General features: G+C 39.9%; 1 protein-coding gene across 4 annotated transcripts in view; it reads right to left on the reverse strand.

Annotated features, from left to right (window-relative positions):
- Nucleotides 1–1,822: 1,822 nt before the first annotated feature.
- LOC131931099 (dual oxidase maturation factor 2) overlaps nucleotides 1,823–19,901 on the reverse strand; it is a 51,360-nt gene continuing 33,281 nt past the window's right edge. For 2 of the 4 annotated variants that reach the window (XM_059287810.1, XM_059287829.1), the window contains exons 2-11: nucleotides 9,852–10,014; nucleotides 9,203–9,260; nucleotides 8,221–8,355; nucleotides 7,514–7,579; nucleotides 6,005–6,158; nucleotides 5,101–5,312; nucleotides 4,409–4,521; nucleotides 3,797–4,033; nucleotides 2,901–3,060; nucleotides 1,823–2,339 (exon numbers count right to left, since the gene is read on the reverse strand). In XM_059287810.1, the coding sequence (XP_059143793.1) occupies nucleotides 1,945–2,339; nucleotides 2,901–3,060; nucleotides 3,797–4,033; nucleotides 4,409–4,521; nucleotides 5,101–5,312; nucleotides 6,005–6,158; nucleotides 7,514–7,579; nucleotides 8,221–8,355; nucleotides 9,203–9,260; nucleotides 9,852–10,014 (1,693 nt within the window). In that variant the 3' untranslated portion in view covers nucleotides 1,823–1,944. Of the gene's footprint in view, nucleotides 2,340–2,900; nucleotides 3,061–3,796; nucleotides 4,034–4,408; nucleotides 4,522–5,100; nucleotides 5,313–6,004; nucleotides 6,159–7,513; nucleotides 7,580–8,220; nucleotides 8,356–9,202; nucleotides 9,261–9,851; nucleotides 10,015–10,174; nucleotides 10,285–11,432; nucleotides 11,509–19,901 lie in introns of those variants that run through there. The other 2 variants (XM_059287817.1, XM_059287820.1) reach the window with 2 other exon arrangements.

Genomic DNA, 19,901 nt, shown 5'->3' on the forward strand with positions numbered 1-19,901 from the left:
TGTTCATAGAATAAAAGTATTTATTACTTTCCAAATGTCAACAACTTGTTATTTTAAGTTACCATCCGATTTTTTTTTTTACATTTTAGAACTGTATTCCAGAAGTATTATTAGATTAAAAAATAACTAACAGTTTCTGTTACGTAATCAGTTGTGTTATGTAAAGAAAGTCAGGCATAGCCAAATTTAATTTAAAATATGTCAAATATTTATATTATAATCTTAATTAAGTGGCTTCTAAAAGTTATTTTTTTGTTTTGACAGTAAATTTTTTTTTAGTTAAAAAGTAGCTATTGCGTCGAATGATTTTACTCGAGTTTGAAAGGATTTATTTCGCTGATGAAACAGTTTGCCAGCCCTTAAGGTAGAGGACAAGCTGGGACCGGCTTGGTTACCTGGACATAATCGTCTGATGTTGGACAGGTGACTCAGCTGTAGGCGTGAGAAAATGGTTTCTTACATACAGACTTACACCGTCTGCTGTCTCGTTTTCGTGATCGTTTTTTTTTTTTTTTTTTTTTTACCTTTTTTGTTTAACATTTTTTTTTACTTTTTTTTTACATTTTTTTTTAATTAACATTTTTATTAATTTTTTGTCGTTTATTAATGATTGTGGGAAAAATTATTTTCGCAATTATTTACGTAACATGTGTAACTTTTATGTATTTACGAAGTGGTACAAAAATTATTTCACTAATTTAGGTCTAACTTTTTATGTACACATTCTTATAATTGTATTGTTTTTTTACAGCGTTTCAGGTTAAATGTCAATACAAATCGAGACTAAAGTTTCTCTAAAATGTTTGGATACTTTTGAAAAAAATATTTCTAAAAAAGGTTAATTACTTAACATTTCTGTACAAAAATAATTAAGCCTATATTATTACACTGTTTTTGACAAAAATCAACCCGCAGAAACGTTATTTAAAATATTTGTTTTAAGCGGCTTTTAGTGGGAGGGGGAGGGGGGGCCACACCGGGTGACACCATTTAGGGAGGTAACACCAAGGCAAAAAATAGCAAACTATATAGAGAAAAATGATAATTCCACTTAATTAAGTGATTAATTCGATTGTTAGCAAGACTTTTAAGAGCAAATTCGACAAATCCCGACAAGGGTGGAGGGGGGGGGGGGTGCAAATCGAAAAGTTTAAGAAGGGTTGCAAATCGAAAATTGAAAGTTTGTCCCGGGCGCCGGGAAGGGTCGCTACGCCTCTGGGGGGTGACACCATTAAATTCGTCAACGGGTTACACCCGACCTCGCTACGCCACTGCTCAAACACAACATTATGTTGCTCACGATACCTATTACTAAAACCAACAAAGTACTTAATACTTTCAAAAACAACAAGAAAAGTTAATTATTTCTGCATTTTATATTCTTTTCCATTACATCAATTTAAACACAAGTAAAAGAAAAGTAACATCAGGTCAATCCAAATTTAATACATTCTATACATAATTACATGAACAAAATTCTATGTACACAATCCCTCCACGAACGGAAGTGGATTCATAAACCAGGCCAGCCTGATAGAATTCAGGGGCCGTAAACCGATATGAAACACGGTGAAAGACAGATTGAGAACAACACAAATCAGCGGGCTCCTAACATCAACGATTCCGTTTCTATTATACAATATCAACATGAAATTTAAATATTTGACACATATTCACAATTTACATGCAGTTTCAAAAATTAAATAAAAAATCACTATTACCTGCTAAGATATAACAATAATACTAACTTATTGTTTTTTTTTTAAAAACATTTTAATTGTTCGTTTGTTTTTTTTTCGAAAAAAAAAGTATAAATAAAAAATTAATATAAAAATAATTTAAAATTAATTTATATCAATCATAATAATAAAAAATAATTACTAAAGTAGAGCCGAGCAATACGTGTTAAAACAAAATTAATTAATGAACAGCTGATTTGTTGAATCAGCTTCGAGGCGTCGACGGGTTAATCTCCACCTCTATGCTGACGTCACTTCCTTTAAAACTGCCGTCCCCCACGTATTTGATACGGTCCGTTGACCCCAGGGACGAGTCAGTCTCGCTGCTGTCCACTGACGACTGCCGTGAGTAGGGCAGTTCCTTGGTGCTGGTCTCCTGACCCAGGGTGTGGGAACTCTCGTGGGAACTCTCGCGGGAACTCTCGTGGAGACTCTCGTGCGAACTCTCGGAAAGTTCCCGGATGTGATGAGGCACCGTGTGGAAGATGTCGCCGGCCGATAGGCTCTTGGCCAGGGAGCCTTGAACTTCTGGGTACTTGAAGGTCACTTTACTGCCCTTGTGGGTCACCACGGGTAGGCTGCCGTTCCTTTTTTGGGGAGCTGTAAAAATTGTAATAACTGTTAGTTTGTGAAGGGGAGATAACTGGTGCTGGGAATCCAGAAGGGAAATAATCAGTGTTTCTTTCAGGGGTGGGGAGTACTTGGGTGGACACTGGTAAAAGTATATGTTTTCTATATAAATTCCATTTAGTTCATGGGGGTGGGGGAGTGGGGCCCCGCCCCCGAAGAGATGCCTGGAAGAAACTCTGGAGATGATCACTGTAAGAAAGTCAACGGAAGAAAGTGTAGGAAAGTTTAAAGAGGGGAGTAATGTGTAACTAAGTTAATAGGAAGTGTGTGTTGTATGGTTAAAAGGGGTGTGTACAAAGACTAAAATGGAGCTTTGAGAAAGCTAAAAATGAGATTAATGTGTAAGAAAGTAAAAAGGGTGGTGTAATTTGTGAAAGTTAAAAGCGAGGCTTAATGTGTGGGGATTGAAGAGTCAAGTACAAGATTTAAGAAACAAACTTAAGATTTAAGGTATAAGATATTTAAAATAATGACGTATGTAAGAAAGTTATAATGGAGATGTAATGAGGTAGATGAAGTAGAGTAACTCACAACTAGAGGTCGACCTCTTCTCGTTGGCGTGGTTCTCTCTATGCTCCTTCAGTGTGGCGAGAGAAGGCTTCTTGGTGCTTAGACAGACTTCCTTCTCTTCACACAGACATTCCATATCGATACGAACTTCACCGTTTTCATCAAACTTTAAATTTTGTGCCTGTCGATGAAGAAGTAATTACATCAAATACGTGATTACATTTCATCAAACTTTAAGTTTTGTGCCTGTCGATGAAGAAGTAATTACATCAAATACGTGATTACATTTCATCAAACTTTAAGTTTTGTGCCTGTCGATGAAGAAGTAATTACATCAAATACGTGATTACATTTCATCAAACTTTAAATTTTGTGCCTGTCGATGAAGAAGTAATTACATCAAATACGTGATTACATTTCAACCAGTTTTAATAATAGTTTGTTAAAGCATATCAGATATGTGTTATGCTTCCAAGGTACCGTTGTCCACCTCCCTCTCCCTCGGGTATAATGGATAAATGTGCTAGTTAAGAAGAGTCATGCAGCTAGGCACTAAATCTTTGATATACCAATGTCATAGAATCAGATAAGCTATACTTTATCTGGCATACGCATGATTAGTTCTGGAAGTGCAATTTATAATTTGTGTGCAGTTTGTAAAATTTACATTTGTGTAGGATAAACTACATAACAAATGTCGCGGTGCTTTAGAATACACAATTTAAAAAATCAAACGAAAAAAGTTATATTCCTTTAGAGTGGTACTAATTTTAAATGATTTAACATTTAACCAATAGGACTGGGATGTAGGTCACCAAGCAGTTCTACGGCTCAATAAAACCTGCATGAGACATAGAACTGTTTATTGACCTACTTACCAGCCCTTTTTGTAAAGACCCGTATCACGATTTGCTTACCTTTTCCTCTGGTTTAAACAGTGGGTTGACTTTGACGCCGTTGGATCCCTCCTTAATGGAGGACTTGGGCGTCAGGTCGCCTAAACTTAGACTCTTCTGGAAGTTTTCGTTGAAGTAGCTCTGCTTGCGGCTGGGTTCCAGAAAGATGCTGCCCCGGCGGTCGTTGGGTGGGGGCACCACGGAGCCCCTCCGGTCCATCAGGAGGTTGGGGTTGCTGGCCCTGAAGTCTTCACAGAACTGGCAGGGGAAGCAAGTCACCATACATTAGGTAATATCACACCATATCAGAACATACAGCAAGTATTTTACTAAACCGAAATGTCATTTCCTCATAGAGTGATGGCGTAGCCAATAGCTAACACGAAAGTCTAGTATTTACTTTCTGAGCTCCGTTATTGTGTACCTGAGCCTACTCAGCTCTAAGGAGTACCTGGTACGAATCGGGGAAAACCGAATCGGTTCGCCCAGGCTTAAGTTTAAGTACAGAACCCCATGTACAACATCTCAGATCAACTCTACTTTATCTACTCTAAAAACCATCAGGTATAACAATTCTATACTTATATATAATCAGTAATTGAAAGAAAATCTCTTTAATACTTTTTTTCTCACCTCAAAGGTGTCGTCATCGTCGAGCGTCTCCAGGTGAAAGAATTCTGAAATCGTTTTAGACGCGCACTGGTCCATGACGAACAGCACAACTCCAAGACAAGAGGTTAGAATACCTGCAGACAAGATCATAGGTATCTCATTAGTTTTTCTACTGTTTTCACTGTATTTTATGTAAGGAGAGTAGAATTCTAACATGACAAACAACACAGCTCCAAAACAAGAGGTAAGAATACCTGTATACAAGACAATTATTGTCATTTCGTTTTTTAACTTTATTTTTTTAATTCATAGTTTTGGTTGGAAACGACATCCCATACACAAAATATATGACATAAATTATGTGTATGTTATCAGGAACAGTACTTTCAATTAGCAGTCCCATTATGTTAACATTTTTTAGTGTTTTAAAATAGTAATTTAAAATCTTTTGTGTAGTTCCGTGAGAATTTTGATTAGTTCTTCTAGTACACCTAATTATCTGTGTATATTGACGTCTTATGATTTTATTTAATTATTGTTAATTGTTATCTAAGTACTTTACGCTATTGTCCACATAGCTTCTATTCAGGCATCTATTGAGGGGAACGGGACTCTTTCAGGCATATCTTCTGAAGCACGTCTACCCCCCCCCCCCCACCTCCCCCCCCCCCCCCCCAGAAAAAAACATCTGAAAGAAACACCAAATGTCCCACCTGACGCCAGAGTGAGCCAGAAGCACCAGCCGTACACCATGATCAGGTTCTCGTCCTCGAAGCAGACGACCAGGGGTAGGCGGGTCTGGCAGGTGTGGTAGGTGACGCAGGCCAGGATCATGGCGGCGCCCGTCAGGAAACACATGTAGGCCCCGTACACGATCACGCTGAACAGGAGCACGTTGGTCACGATCCAGAAGGCAAAGGCCGTCCTGTGGGTTCAAAGGTCACAGTACAGTTGGGTGTGTGTGTTGGGGGGGGGTGTTATGGAGTATTGGTTCCTGGGGGGGGGGGGTGTTACGGTTTAATGTTGTTCTGGATTTCAAAGGTCAGAATACAGATCTGAGAGAGGGGGTGTTATGGTGTAATGGTGTTCTGGGAGGTTCAAAGGTAGAGTACAGGTGTATGTGTGTATGAGGTGGGGGTGTTATGGGGTAAAGGTGTCCTGGGATGTTCAAAGGTTTAAGGCATGCGTTTGTGGGTGTTCTGATGATGGGATTATGGGGTAATGGTGTTATCTGGTAAGGGTGTTATGAAGAATTCAAACTTGAATAGCAAAGGTGTGTGTTGTGATGGTGTTCTTGGGTTGCCGACGGTAAATCAATGATTACATTATATGACTAGTCACATGACTAGCATATACTATGGGTTTCTTGATGTGGTGAACCAGTGGTACTTTGATGGGGAATTGTGTAAATAAATCAAAGTTAGATCAAAACGATTGATCGCTTAAATATCAGATAAATTAATATTTATAAACAATATCAAATTCAATTATGATCATACATATGTAATAATACGCGTTTTACTCACTCTCACACTTCACACTATTGTATGTGTATTTCTATCTATATATGTATAAACCATGTATGCATATCTGTATGTAATTATGGGATGTACTTACCATAGTAAAGCTGAAGCGTATTGACCAGCCGTGTGAAACGAGCGACCCCATCTGAAATCTCCTTCGTCTACAGTTAGGAACTCCATGACCTTAAGGATGGGGGCGGGCAGACCCCTCTTTAGGAAGTAGCCAAACCTCTGGTACTCTTTACCATCTGGGGAGAGCAGGTTTAACGTTATCCACGGTTGATACGGTTTAACCATAACCACAAATGACAAGGGTCAACGTTAACCCCAACTTCAAAGGCTTAAATGACAAGGTTTAGCGTTAACCACAGCTGATACGGTTTAACTTGAAAAGTTTAACGTTAACCACGGCTGAGAAGTTTCAACGTTAACCCCGACTTGAAAAATTTAACGTTAACTCAAACTGATAAGATTTAATGTTAACCGCAAATGTCAAGGTTTAACACTAACCCTAATTGACAAGGGTAAATGCAATCCCTAAAGGCCAACGTTTAGCGTTAACCAAAACTGACTAGTTTTAACGGTACCCCTAATTGGCACGGTTTAACGTCAACTCAAAGTGGCTAAATAGCTACAAGGGTAAAATGCGCGCTAATATTTGTTTCGTTTCTTTAAAGGCGTCTCATTTCGTTGATTGCAATTTGTTGTAGCTGGCTGAACCAGGTTAAACATGAAAACTATTGAAAATTGTGGAACTACGGTTCAGGTTATGATTTGGGTCATGTACGGACTCGAAGAATCGATTCCAGAGCAAACAAATACGACGATACCGGCATACCGAAACGATAAAAATACAGTTGGAAGAGTAAAGGTTTGGGTTTAAATTTCCGAATGTTTGAGTTAGCTGTGAGCGATGACCCGTCACCAGAGAAATAGAGCAGTGAACCTAATGACCTCGGCGACATTTTTCAACCCCTGACACAAGAAAACCGGGGTGACCTTTACGTTTGACCTAAGCCAGACGTGGGGTGGGGGAGGGAGGTTTAACCAGCCAATCAAATTGACAGCTTGCACCTTTCAGTGACAGCTCGAATGTTTTTAAATTTGCGTCACGTAGTTGGGGGGGGGGGGGGAGGTGTGGAGGAGGAGAAGGGGTGGAGGGGGAAGGTGTGGTGTGAATGGGTGTGTGGGTGGGGGAGGGGAGAGGTGTCTCAACCAGGCTTTAATGAGAAAATGTCCATCCGCCCAAGTTAACAGAATGTGAACATTCTAAAGTGACGGTTCTAATATAAATTTCTAAACAACCAAAAGAACGCCGATTCTGGAAAAAAATCCGTTTTCAATGACATTTTTTTTCCGGTTAAATTTGAGGTTGAGGTGGTGATTTTGGTTTTGGTTTCGATTTAGATAAAAAGACAACACTAAAAGTATCAAGCTAGTGCCCGTTGAATCTCTCCCTCAACGGGCCTTTTGTCTCGTTATAGATAAAAGTAGTTTTATCATAAAGTAGCAATGTTTGAATTACAAAAGTAGTTTTATCATAAAGTAGCAATGTTTGAATTACAAAAGTAGTTTTATCATAAAGTAGCAATGGTTAACTTACAGTCTGCCCAGGGCATGCTCTCGGCGTAGTAGACATAGCCTTCATCGACCTGTCCTTCATAGTAGCCTGATGGTGACAAAACAAATACACATATACACAAATACACAAATAACATATTCATATCTTCACCATAACATTACATATCTGTAAACAAGAGAGGACTCCGATGTCCTTCACCTATGTATGTGGTCATGGCATGGCTCTATCTCTACTCTCCCTAATTAGTTCCAGGTACCCATTATAGCTGAGTAGCTCACGTAAACTCTGGACACAGTTGCAATCAAGCAATCAAATTTAAATATCGTTTTTTTTTCTCTTTTGTTTTTACAAACTTGGGTGTGGAAGAGAGGCGACAATTTTTGTTATATACATAATTATGACGTGGAAAAGAGTATTTCAAAATCCATCACTTGAATTATGAACTGTACGCTAGAGTATGAGAACCGCTGTAGGGTACAGTATGATAACCCCTGTATGGTATAATATGAGAACTCTCTGTATTATATAGTATGAGAACCCCCTGTATGGTACAGCATGAGAACCCCTCGTAGGGTATAATATGAGAACCTCCCGTATGGTACAGTATGAGAACCCCCTCCCCGTAGGGTACAGTATGAGAACCCCCTGCATGGCACAATATGAGAACCCTCTGTATGTTACATTTCGAGAACCGCTGTATGGTACAGTATGCCAACCGCTGTACTCACCATCTAAGGTGACGTTGGCACTGCTGAGCCCCACGGTGATGCCCACGTAACCCTCGAAAGGCTTGCTGTTCCTGTAGACGTAGTTGGTCTTGATCTCCACCTCACCATACTGCCAGCAGTGGCCGTACAGGCAGACTAGGGGATAGACAGACATGGGGGTTATATGGAGGCAGACAGACTAGGGGATAGACAGACAAACAGGGGGTTATATGGAGGGCAGGCAGACTAGAGGATAGACAGACATGGGGGTTATATGGAGGGTAGGCAGACTAGGGGATAGACAGACAAACATGGGGGTTATAGGGAGATAGGCAGACTAGGGGATAGACAGACACACAGGGGGTTATATGTGGGGCAGGCAGACATTGGAGTTGTATGGTGAAAGACTTGTAAAGGTCATCTTATTAGGGCAGGCAGACTAGGGGACAGACAGACTAGGGGATAGACAGACTAGGGGACAGACAGACTAGGGGACAGACAGACTAGGGGACAGACAGACTAGGGGACAGACAGACTAGGTGACAGACAGACTAGGGGATAGACAGACTAGGGGACAGACAGACTAGGGGACAGACAGACTAGGGGACAGACAGACTAGGGGACAGACAGACTAGGGGACAGACAGACTAGGGGATAGACAGACTAGGGGATAGACAGACTAGGTGACAGACAGACTAGGGGATAGACAGACTAGGGGACAGACAGACTAGGGGACAGACAGGCTAGGGGACAGACAGACTAGGGGATAGACAGACTAGGGGACAGACAGACTAGGGGACAGACAGACTAGGGGATATACAGACACAAATGGGTTATATGGGGGCACAGACTAGAGGTAATACAAACATGGGTTTTTATATTCGGACAGACAGACACGTCGTTATATGGGAGCAGGCAAACTAGCGTGACAGACAAGCCTGTACAGGTGGGGGGAGGGTCGGAACCAATTGACACCATTACCAGAAACTACTTAAAGACTCACCAAGCAAAATGGAGCCGATAGCGACTGAGTACGATGCACGAATGGCTGCCGACCATCTCTGTAAAAAAAATATTTAAACATTGAATCTATTAAGTCGTAAACAAACTATAATCTTAAATCACATTCGAGATGGTTCGTCAAGTTTTAAAACAACACTAATCTAGGGGCCATAACCTGTGATTATGTTCGGTCAGTCAGGGCCCATAACCTGTTAGTTTGTTTGGTTGCATCTGTGTTGTTTTCTTTTGTTCCCTTTTTTGTGTTCATTTTGTAAATTTAAAAGTATTTAAAAATGCTTTAATTAGGTGAAATAATGCCTACATTTATGAAAAGAACGCGGGCTAAATCATTTCTTTAATTGAATTATTTAAACGTTCGAACACACATAAATAGAATAATTTTATACTTGAAAAGTAGATTTCGAAATGATTTTCAATCACTAAGTTAAACGATATTAATGATCCAACATAATGTTGATTACCAACCTGCAAGATTTTGAAATCATTGGGAAAAAAAGTTGACTACCAACCTTTTTGTTTTGTTCGAGTAATTGAAAATCTCGAAAGATTAAATCTCTCACTATGTTATTACTAATCCGCGTGTAAGAAAGATAACACAAGCATTAATAATTTAAAGAAACTCAACTTACCTCCCTTCCTCGAATTCCGAGTGTGGCAATGAGCGTTGCTATGGCAACCAGAACACAGCAGTAGGTGACAGCTAGAAGCGGAATGTCGAAGCTGACCGCTGTCCTGGTGTCCGGGTAGGACATGAAGCCATAGCCGTTGCGAAACTCTCTAAACCAAGTCATTCTGCAGATGAGAAAAAATTATTTTCCGTGTTAATTTTTTTTTTTTTTTTTTTGTTAAAACTAAAGTTGAATTTTACTGGCGATATGATAAACATTAACTTAATAGCAAAAAATTTCTTTTACTAAAAAAACGATAAAATATTTAATTTAATATATCATACCTATTTGAATGTTTATATATTATAGTTGTATAAAGCTATGAGAAATGGCCGAGAATGAGCAACAGCACAACTATAACCCGCTTATAAAAGATTCAGCTTAGCTGTCACAATCTCTACACCTACTGCAAAACCTAATGTCAATTTGTGACAAATTTGTTTGATCGCGAGAGTGACGTCACGGCTATAAATAACGACACCGCTTCCTCGTGCCGTTGCGCGCGCGCTCCATTAACGGTCGTCTGCGTGCGTGTTTTTATTTCCGGGATGCGCGCGGCAAGTTTGATGCAGACGTGAAGTTGTCTACCAGACGACTGAGCTGTTGGTTGGTCAACAATTGACTCGGTTGGTCAACAATTGACTTGGTTGGTCAACAATTGACTTGGTTGGTCAACAATTAAGTAAGTTGGTCAACAATTGACTTGGTTGGTCAACAATTAAGTAAGTTGGTCAACAATTGAGTTGGTTGGTCAACAATTCAGTTGGTTGGTCAACAATTAATTTGGCTGGTCATTAGACCAGGATTAGACTATTGGCGATTGAAATAGATCATTCCATTTTACAAGCTTAAAATAAAGTAGCTATACTATTTAACAGATATAAAATTGACTACACCTTTTTTACAATAACGTAAATAATTTGTTTTTCAAATTTTCACTTCTAAGATAATTTCATTTTACAAATAAAAACAAATATAACCAAGAATCAAGTAACTTATTTCTTTCACATCCAAGATATTTTACACCCAGTAGATGGGTGTGATACCAGTCGTTTGCTCCCCAGTGTTCTCAAAGGAATTATTTAATTCAGTGTACATCTTGAGTCGTATGTGCTAAAACCCTTGAATGGAGCACCATAAACAAAAAAACTAGCTTCTACTCTAAGCATTCTTAGCTCTGCCAGTAAAACGACAACATAATGTGTACGTTATGAAAGAATCACTAGTGTCCAATACTGGACGGTAACATACCATTTTCGTACTGGAAAAATATCTTTCCTGATAAATTTTAGCTGTTCTATATTGGTTACATAAAACTATATTCGGAAATATAATCTTTCACGGAGAAAAATGCAAATGACTGCAAAAAATAAATAAATCTTGCCCTTCTAAATTTTAAACAAAATAATGATGAAAATATTAAATAAATAAATTATATACTTAGCCCATGGGAAATCTTCAATACAGTGAATCTAAATAGGAATATTTTTTTACGATTGATTTTTTTTTTAATCAACAACCCACGAAGATATAAATGTTTACCTAAATCCGTAACTAAGTTCAATCTATCCCAGGCCTAACCGGCAAATTGATCGCAAGCCTCCCTTGTGGTCTGAACTATATCGGCAGATAGCGGGAGAAAATCCTGGCTGGTTTAAATAAGGACCAACGCCGCGAGGGGACTGTATCCTGATCACACACCTCGCCGGTAAATCCGTTACCGTAAACTGCTAATTTTCTACCTTCGAAAAGTACATTTTAAATAATCAAAGTACTTCAAGAACGGTTGTTTTTGTTTGAATCAGCACTTCAAGCGTCATTAGAATGTCATATGTTAAATATAATAAAATTTTAATTAGTTAGGTATTCTACTACTAATGTAGTAAAAATATTCACTTAAAATAAGAAATGGAACCTTTATTCAACAAGTGGAGGAGGGGTGGGGTGGAAAAATTAATAATAACACGAGGTCCTAAAGTGAAGCCCCCCCCCCCTCCCCCCAATCTTAATTAAACAAAATCAAGCAGTTGCTTGTATTATTTCATGCGTGACAAAACGGCAGCAACTTTTAATTAATTTACACCAGTGGGACATCTATGAAGGCTTTTTATGTAAGAATGTGTGCATTTAGAACTACGCCAATATATATTCAAATCTACATGTTTTAGTTCACAAAACTCTTTATTTATTTGGGATTTTTTTTAATGGGGGGTGGGGAGTTTAAACCTACATTCACATGCTTTTAAATTTAAAAATTTCTCTTTTATAAACGTGTACACTATTAGATTTTACAGTAACCACGCGCTATATCTGGCGATTACGTTACCGGATACACCGAAACTAAAACAGGACGAAACGCCAGCGCTGGTAAATACGTACACGGCTTATGCAACGACGAGCTCACGGTGTAGGTGAAGTAGAGTTTGCATGAAAATTATACGGACATTGGCGGAGCGGGCGGGGGGGGGGGTCGTCAAGTTCGACCGGGGCACTAGGCTGACAGATTTCCGGGGCCCCCCAGTAACTGTCTTAGCACAATTACAATTGAGTTTAGGTTCCGCTCTCGGAAAATATTTCGTGGCCCTAACGTTCATCTGACCCTGTGTTTAGTTCTGTCCGGTCCATCCTAATTGGGTAACTGAGGTGGAGTAGAGTCGATCTGTTTCTTCAATGAAGGGATGCGAGTTATGAAATGTTTATATGTCTAAGAGATCGCTAATCGTTGTTTATTTTTAAAGTGTAAATATTCTGAAACCTTTAAAAAAGCTTGTAATTTTAGTAAAAAATTTAGAATATTCAAACAAATATGTCAAATGTCGCTATTTTTAATTTTTAATTTTAAATGCAAAATCCAGTTTAAATACTACTTATTAAAATTGTCAGTTTATTAATTAAAATCGTTATTTTAATATCGAGCAGCTAGATTTAAAGCAGGAATCATACGCTGCTATTTAGTTGTTTTATTTTCTACTTTTCAGTAACTCATAATTTAAATGCTGCCACTGAAAATATTTGCTTTAAAACACTAAAACCCTCCTTTCTCCCAACCCCCCCCCCCCCCCCCCCCGTGAAAACAGCCTCCTCTTAGTTACCTCCCTAAGTTTAAAATCGTTTCAAACTAAATTATCTGCCCCTAATAGCCGTCACTAAACCCGGCTCTACGATTGTAAACATTTAGCGTGAACCACAGCTCACCAGACCACGTCGGGGTGGGTGTTGTAGCGATACGCCTAGAGAGGAAGAGAGGGGGCTGTTAGGAGGCACGCTTACAGCTTGGTGTTTTCTATGGTCTCCAAGAAGAGAATTATATATATATAAATAATAAGATTATGTTAAGTCACACCAATGCCCCGTGCTTTAATTAATTAATACTTAATTTTTAATTGATAAACCAACTAAGACATTTTAGTTGTAAGATTTGATGAGGTATAAGAAAGTATTGGTCATGCAGGTCATTAGGACACTAATGTCGGCACTGATCTAGGTCTGGTCCTATTAAGTCGCCACATCCTCAGAACGTGTAGATTCCAATAACTGCGAATTTCGATTTCAAAAAAAAAGATCCTTAAACTTCCGAATTCACATATATGTGGGGGATGAATCACATTAGGATATCAACAGGAAAAATTTGGGCGCTATTTTTAGATGTTTGGTCCAGATTTAGTCGCGTTTTGAAGAAAGGCCAGAATTCACCCCCCCCCCCCCCCCTGCCCTCCCGCCTCGTCCCTGTATATGAGTTTTCTGTGACCCACATATCGTCGTCTGCTGTCTGCGGGTTTGCCAGCAGACGGCTGAAGTGTGAGGCACTGTATACCTGCAGTGTTTAAATCGAGGCTAATTTAGCGTGAGTCATATCCACAGAGGCCGTGTTCAGGTGTAATTACATCTTTTTATAATGAAGCGGATATGGGCTCACAGGATTACGTTAAGCCGCTAAGCTACAACACAAAAGATTATAGGATTAAGGTTGTTTTCTACCCTGCTGCACAATAATGGACAGCCAAATGATAAAACCGGTCGCTCAACTGGTTCTCAAAAACAAACAAAGCTCACTTTATAGCCGGTAACGATAATTTAAGCCTTAGATTTAACGGTAGGATTAGGGCTGTGTTCTGACTCAAGGTTAGATCCAGGATAAAATTTTAAAATACATTCAACACGAACAAAATTTAATTGGGTGATCCCATTGTAAGTTTTAAGTACTAGATTTTAAAAAAAAACGATGACTTTTAATCCAAGATTTTCCTCATAACGAATAAACAAATAGAATAATAAACATTATAACGCGAACAGAAATTTTGTTGAAGCGAAATAATGTAAATACACTTAAATTACGGGGCTGATTTGAGAATGCCCTTAGAACTGATTATTCAATTACGTAGGCATATATGAGCTGCATAATTGTGAACCAATAGCAGCTATTTAAAATTAGCCTCCTTCAAGTTTAATGACAAGTCGGTAAAGGCAAATGTAAACATTTCCTCTCTTTCTCTCTCTCTCTCTCTCTCTCTCTCTCTCTCTCTCTCTTTCTCTATCTCCCCCCCCCCCCCCACCTCACACACTTATACCCATCTAAGCACACACAAGACACACAGATACACACACACACACACCGCCTATTAGTAAAGTATCGTGTAAACACAACTTCACACTCTATCAATGGCTATAAGTAGAGTCATTGAACTCGACCCAGTGCAAGGCAATGGATCAGCGGCAGTAACTCGCCTAACTCCCTATTCCAGAGTACTTCCCCCTTGCTATGCTGTTGACAGACGATGTGGTATTTGTCTTTCCCAGTCAGGACCAGGATCAAGGACTGGCGATTTCTTCTGGAACATTCTCTGAGCGGGACATTCCATCTTCTGTCAGGAAAATATTGTCCCAGGTCCGACTTCATATGAGGAAATGTTTTGACCAGAGTGCACTATTGTAAATCAACAGTCACTCCGAGTCATAAAACTCCCCATCCCTGCCCAATGTTATGTTACTAATCCCTTATATTTTAGTTTTCTATTAAACCTAAAACAATATTAGAAACACTTAACTTGATGTCGACGATTTTTCTTAACCATAACCCTAACAATAATCCGAGGATTAGCCTTAACACAAGCTAATCATAACACCAGGACAGCCTATATATCACACAGAATACAAGTGGTTCAATTACAAATATCAACAACAGAAAACTACACTTTTGGCAATCATTATCTGATGAGTGGTGTTTTATCGCGTCTGTGTTTTATAAGGAATTTTAGATCAAATGCTTAAGGTGTTCAATTTGCATAATTAAATGTGGAAAAAAAGAAACTAAATCCGTTATCAAAATAGGGGATAACCAGCTAAAAATATTCTTTGTCAAGTGGGACTGTGTTTATAAAACAACACATACGGATATTTATTTTCATAACATAAATCCAGGCAATTATCTTTAGTTTTTCAAATTTAAGTTATGTACATGTCTTTACTTCATCTGACATAATTACGTGTGGGAGCCATTTAGAACTAGTTTCTTTCATGCATCTCTTCGGGGGGGGGGGGGGGACGTAGGTATCGTCCCCTTACCACCTTCCATTCCCCCATCCCTCGAAACATGCCTATTGCCACCACTTTCCTTTTAGAACGAAATAGAATTTATACAGATAATTTATACTTTAACCAATGTCCGGCACACCTCCCCCCTCCTCGCCCCGCCACCCAGAGAAAAAAAGCCTGAAAGAAACACAGTTTATGCCACGTCATGGGCCATGCTCTGGTGGTTCAGTATGTCAAGTTTTTACACTGTCCCTAACGTTACCCCTTGTTGCATACATTATTCCTCTGTCATACGCCTGTCAATCATTCGTTAAAGTAATTAACTTTTCGCATACATTAAGCTCAACACATTTTCACACCTATTTCTGTTTTGTTTATCTTGAATATCATTGGCTCTTTGATGTGGAGTTTCCAGAAGATTCCACCCGTGTCGCTTCCTGCATGCTGATCAAAGCAGCGCCGAACCTAGGTCCGCCATACCCCCCCCCCCTCCCCCACCCCACCCCCGCGCTAACCAATGAAACCATAACTTGGCCTACAAACTCTATCGGCCGTCTGCACCTAGTCGGACCAGGTTTACGGCATACACCCCGACAGTTTGACACGTGACTTCTCGGTCTTTAAGGGAAGTCCAAACAGTCATGATCGGCGATTCTATCGGTCAAATTTACGAACTAATCGATCTATAAAAAAACAAAAAAAAAAACCACCTCTTCATTCGATGTTTGATAATAAACTCGTCCAAAAATATTTGTGTTAGGTTGTTAGTAGTATTGTAATCTCAAGTCCAGTTTTAGAAATTCGGGTTAAGTGTATGGTAGGAATAGGGTTGGGGTTAGGTGTATGGTAGGACTAGGGTTAGGTGTATGGTAGGGCTAGGGTTATGTGTATGGTAGGACTAAGGTTAGGTGTATGGTAGGACTAGGGTTATGTGTATGGTAGGACTAGGGTTAAGTGTATGGTAGGACTAGGGTTAGGTGTATGGTAGTACTAGGGTTATGTGTATGGTAGGACTAGGGTTGGGGTTAGGTGTATGGTAGGACTAGGGTTAGGTTTATGGTAGGACTAGGATTGGGGTTAGGTGTATGGTAGGACTAGGGTTAGGTGTATGGTAGGACTAGGGTTAGGTTTATGGTAGGACTAGGGTTATGTGTATGGTAGGACTAGGGCTAGGATTCGGGTTAGGGATAGGATTAGCATTGGCACTAGGAAGTGTATTTAGTTGACCGCCGGTATTGGTGACGGTGTGGCCTAGCGGTATAGTGCTAGACCTCAAACTCTAACGTCTCGAGTTCGAATCCGGGTTCAGGTAATCCGGGTTAGAATGACCCTGAGCCCACCCAGCACTTATGGGTACCTAAATGACGTTAAGGAAAGTAAAGGCGGCTTGACATTTTGCTGAGCAGGCTATCCCTTCATAAACCGAGTTCACAGGAACAGGTGAACTCTACTTTACTAGTCCCACGGACCGTCAGGTTTAAAAAGGGAACTTTACTTTTACCAGTAACCTTTTAAGAGGAGTCTGTTATGGTCAGTGTTTCTTCAAAGACTTTTTTCTCCGGGGGGGGGGGGGGCACTTGATATTTTCGGGGGGGGGGGGCGGGGCGGGGGGGGGGGGGGGCCGGTCAAAATTTTTCTGGGGGGGGGGGGCAACATTTATCCGGGAGGGGAGAGGCGGACACTAGTAAAAGTGTATGTTTACTATATAAAATCCATCTAATCCGGGGGGGGGGGGGTAGACTTTCTTCGGGGGGGGGGGGGGAGGGCTGAGCCCCCCGAAGAAATAACTCTGGTTATGGTATAGGGTTAGGGTATAACAAATGCACCAGGTTAATCTTAAACACACAAATAGCAATACACGGACAGATAACTAACACGAACAAGCGCAATCAACATCACGATGTGGTGTAAACGGGTGCACATCTACATCCGTATAGAGCTTATCTATATATAAATCATTATGAGTGACATAGATCTTAGATAAGAAAGCGTGAATTGAACAACGCTTACATATTTGATAGGGCGGATAGACGAGGTATGAAGGCGTGAATAGAACAACGTTTACAGATTTGATAGGGTGGATAGAGAAGTCGTGGGTTAGTTGACCTCGGAACAGTGTTGGCCAATCTAAGGACATGCATGACCCTACAGAGACTTGTTTGACCGCAAAGTTACTTGCTTGACCCCAAGGGGTTTTGCTTGACCCCAAAGGGACTTGCCTGACCCCTATGAAACTTGCTTGATTCCAACGGGACTTGCATTACCCAATGGGGCGTGCTTGACCCGTATGAGACTTGCTTGAGCCCAATCGGACGTACTTGAACCCTGGCGGTTGTCATAGAGTGTAAGAAATCACCTGCCACCCTAGACCAGAGTTGATCTACACCCCAGATGACACGAACCCACGAGTTTTTTGTTTTTTTTTCAGAATTTATAACTCGGTTAGGGTCACGATCAGGATATTCTCAAACCAGATTTAACCAGCAGTCAAGGGCATGCACCCAGATTTGGCTTAACCTACGGATGCATACATTATTCAATATTTTTTTTAAAATTAAAATATATATTTAAATAAAAATTAAATTAAAATAAATGTCTAGACGAGACACAAATCCAGGTGTGGTTTAAGAACCAAAAAAAAAAAAAAAATCAGAGATGACGATGATTTTTTTTTTAAAGAAAGGAACCCAAATCTTAAAAATATGTGGAAGTAGCAAGCAGTACGGTCTACACCCCCCCCCCCCTCGCCACACACACACACACACATACATGTAAACGCACGCACGCACACACACACACAAGACGCTGCCTACGACTCCCACAACCTCGCTTGACCAAACCAGTTGGTGGACTTAAAAAGTAACATGAGCTGAGATCTCTGCTTCAGGCAGGTCGCAAGGTACCATGCACATTTTAATAACACAAATATACAAACATATTTCAATTATTCGCAGTTTTTTACTACACAAATATACATACACGTTTCAAATATTAGCAGTTTTACTACACAAATAAACATACTAGTCAGAACTGCTCAAACACATTGAAATACATCTTAGTGACTTTACTCCATTGTTGGTAAATTATTTAAATTTTTAATGTATCTAAGATAAAAAAATTACTGGATTAATAACCCGGATCTAACGATCTTTGGCATGTTGTTTGTTTTACAAATAAGCACCTTGTGTTTTGTTTACAAGAAAATCCCAATGTATTGTGTTGTCAACCAAGGACAAATCGAACTTTGATGTTAGATTGAGAGCAAAATAGACGGATATCAGTTGGGCTGGGCGCTTTCTTAAATTAGAATCCAGTCACCAAAATTTCTCGGAAGGTCGAACAGCGCAGCGACCTTCACCTTTCCTGATCACGTGTACAGCCAATGCTCCCCCGCAGTTGAAAATCCTACCCGTTTAGAAATATTCCATCTAAAAACTGAGAAAAACAACATGAGTGTTGATGTATGACTGATAAACCTGAAGTTGATATTTTTTAGTGCAGCCGGACCAGTGTTTCTTTCAGACATTTTTTTTGCGCGGTTACACTTAAAACTTTTGGGGACAGATAAGTGGAATAAATTTTCCGGGGGGGGGGGCGTACACATGTTTAAGTATATATTTTCAATATCAATTATATTTCGTTCGGGGAAGGTTGGAGGGAGGTGGTTGGAGGGGGGGATGGGGGGGGGGGGGGGCTGGAACTGCTGCCTCCTTCCATTCCCCCGAAGCAATGCCTGAAAGAAACGCTGAAGCGGACCAGAATTAGGTTTGGCGTATCCAAATATCTAATTAGTAATGAGGAGTGCAGCGAGGCTGGGTTTAGTGGAGCGAGGCTGGGTTTAGATTTAATTAACTCCTCACCATCATAATGTCTTTGTAATTTAATTGGGATTACCTTTTATCCGTAGTCCAATATATTACCATAAGCTAAGTAAATGAAATATACCTCATGCTTCTAAAGATATTTCCAAATACCCGCGTTCACTCAGTAGACAAGTCTGTTGGAAATATGTCAATTAACTTAACGGTAGTTAGCCATTACTTCACTGATCAGACTACACAATCCCTTCGAATTCCGGGGTTGATAAACAGGTAAACTCTGCTCCACCTACCCATATTGACGTCCATGTGTAAACTAGTACTATGTTTTGATCTAATAATATTGAAAAGCCTGGTTAATGCGTTCGTGAGCTAGCGCGCAAGGGTGCTAACTCTAAACACACGACTCTCGTCCTTGGATCAGAGACGTCTGATGTCCTAATGTTTCGCCCCCCCCCCCCCCCCACTAGCTGTACCTGATTACAGTTAGGGAAAATAAAGGCGTCTGGACATAGCGATGACCAAACTATCAAGGGGTTTACAGAAACATGCGAACTCTACTTCACCTGCCACCTAAACATATGGTACTGGGAATTTCTTTGAACCGGAACTTTGTACTGAAGGAAAGTACATTTTGTCTGTATGGTAATGTGATATCTCA

The sequence above is a fragment of the Physella acuta genome, unplaced genomic scaffold (assembly GCF_028476545.2).
Source record: "Physella acuta isolate Inbredline_101_S28 unplaced genomic scaffold, ASM2847654v3 ptg000102l, whole genome shotgun sequence".
Taxonomy (NCBI): domain Eukaryota; kingdom Metazoa; phylum Mollusca; class Gastropoda; family Physidae; genus Physella; species Physella acuta.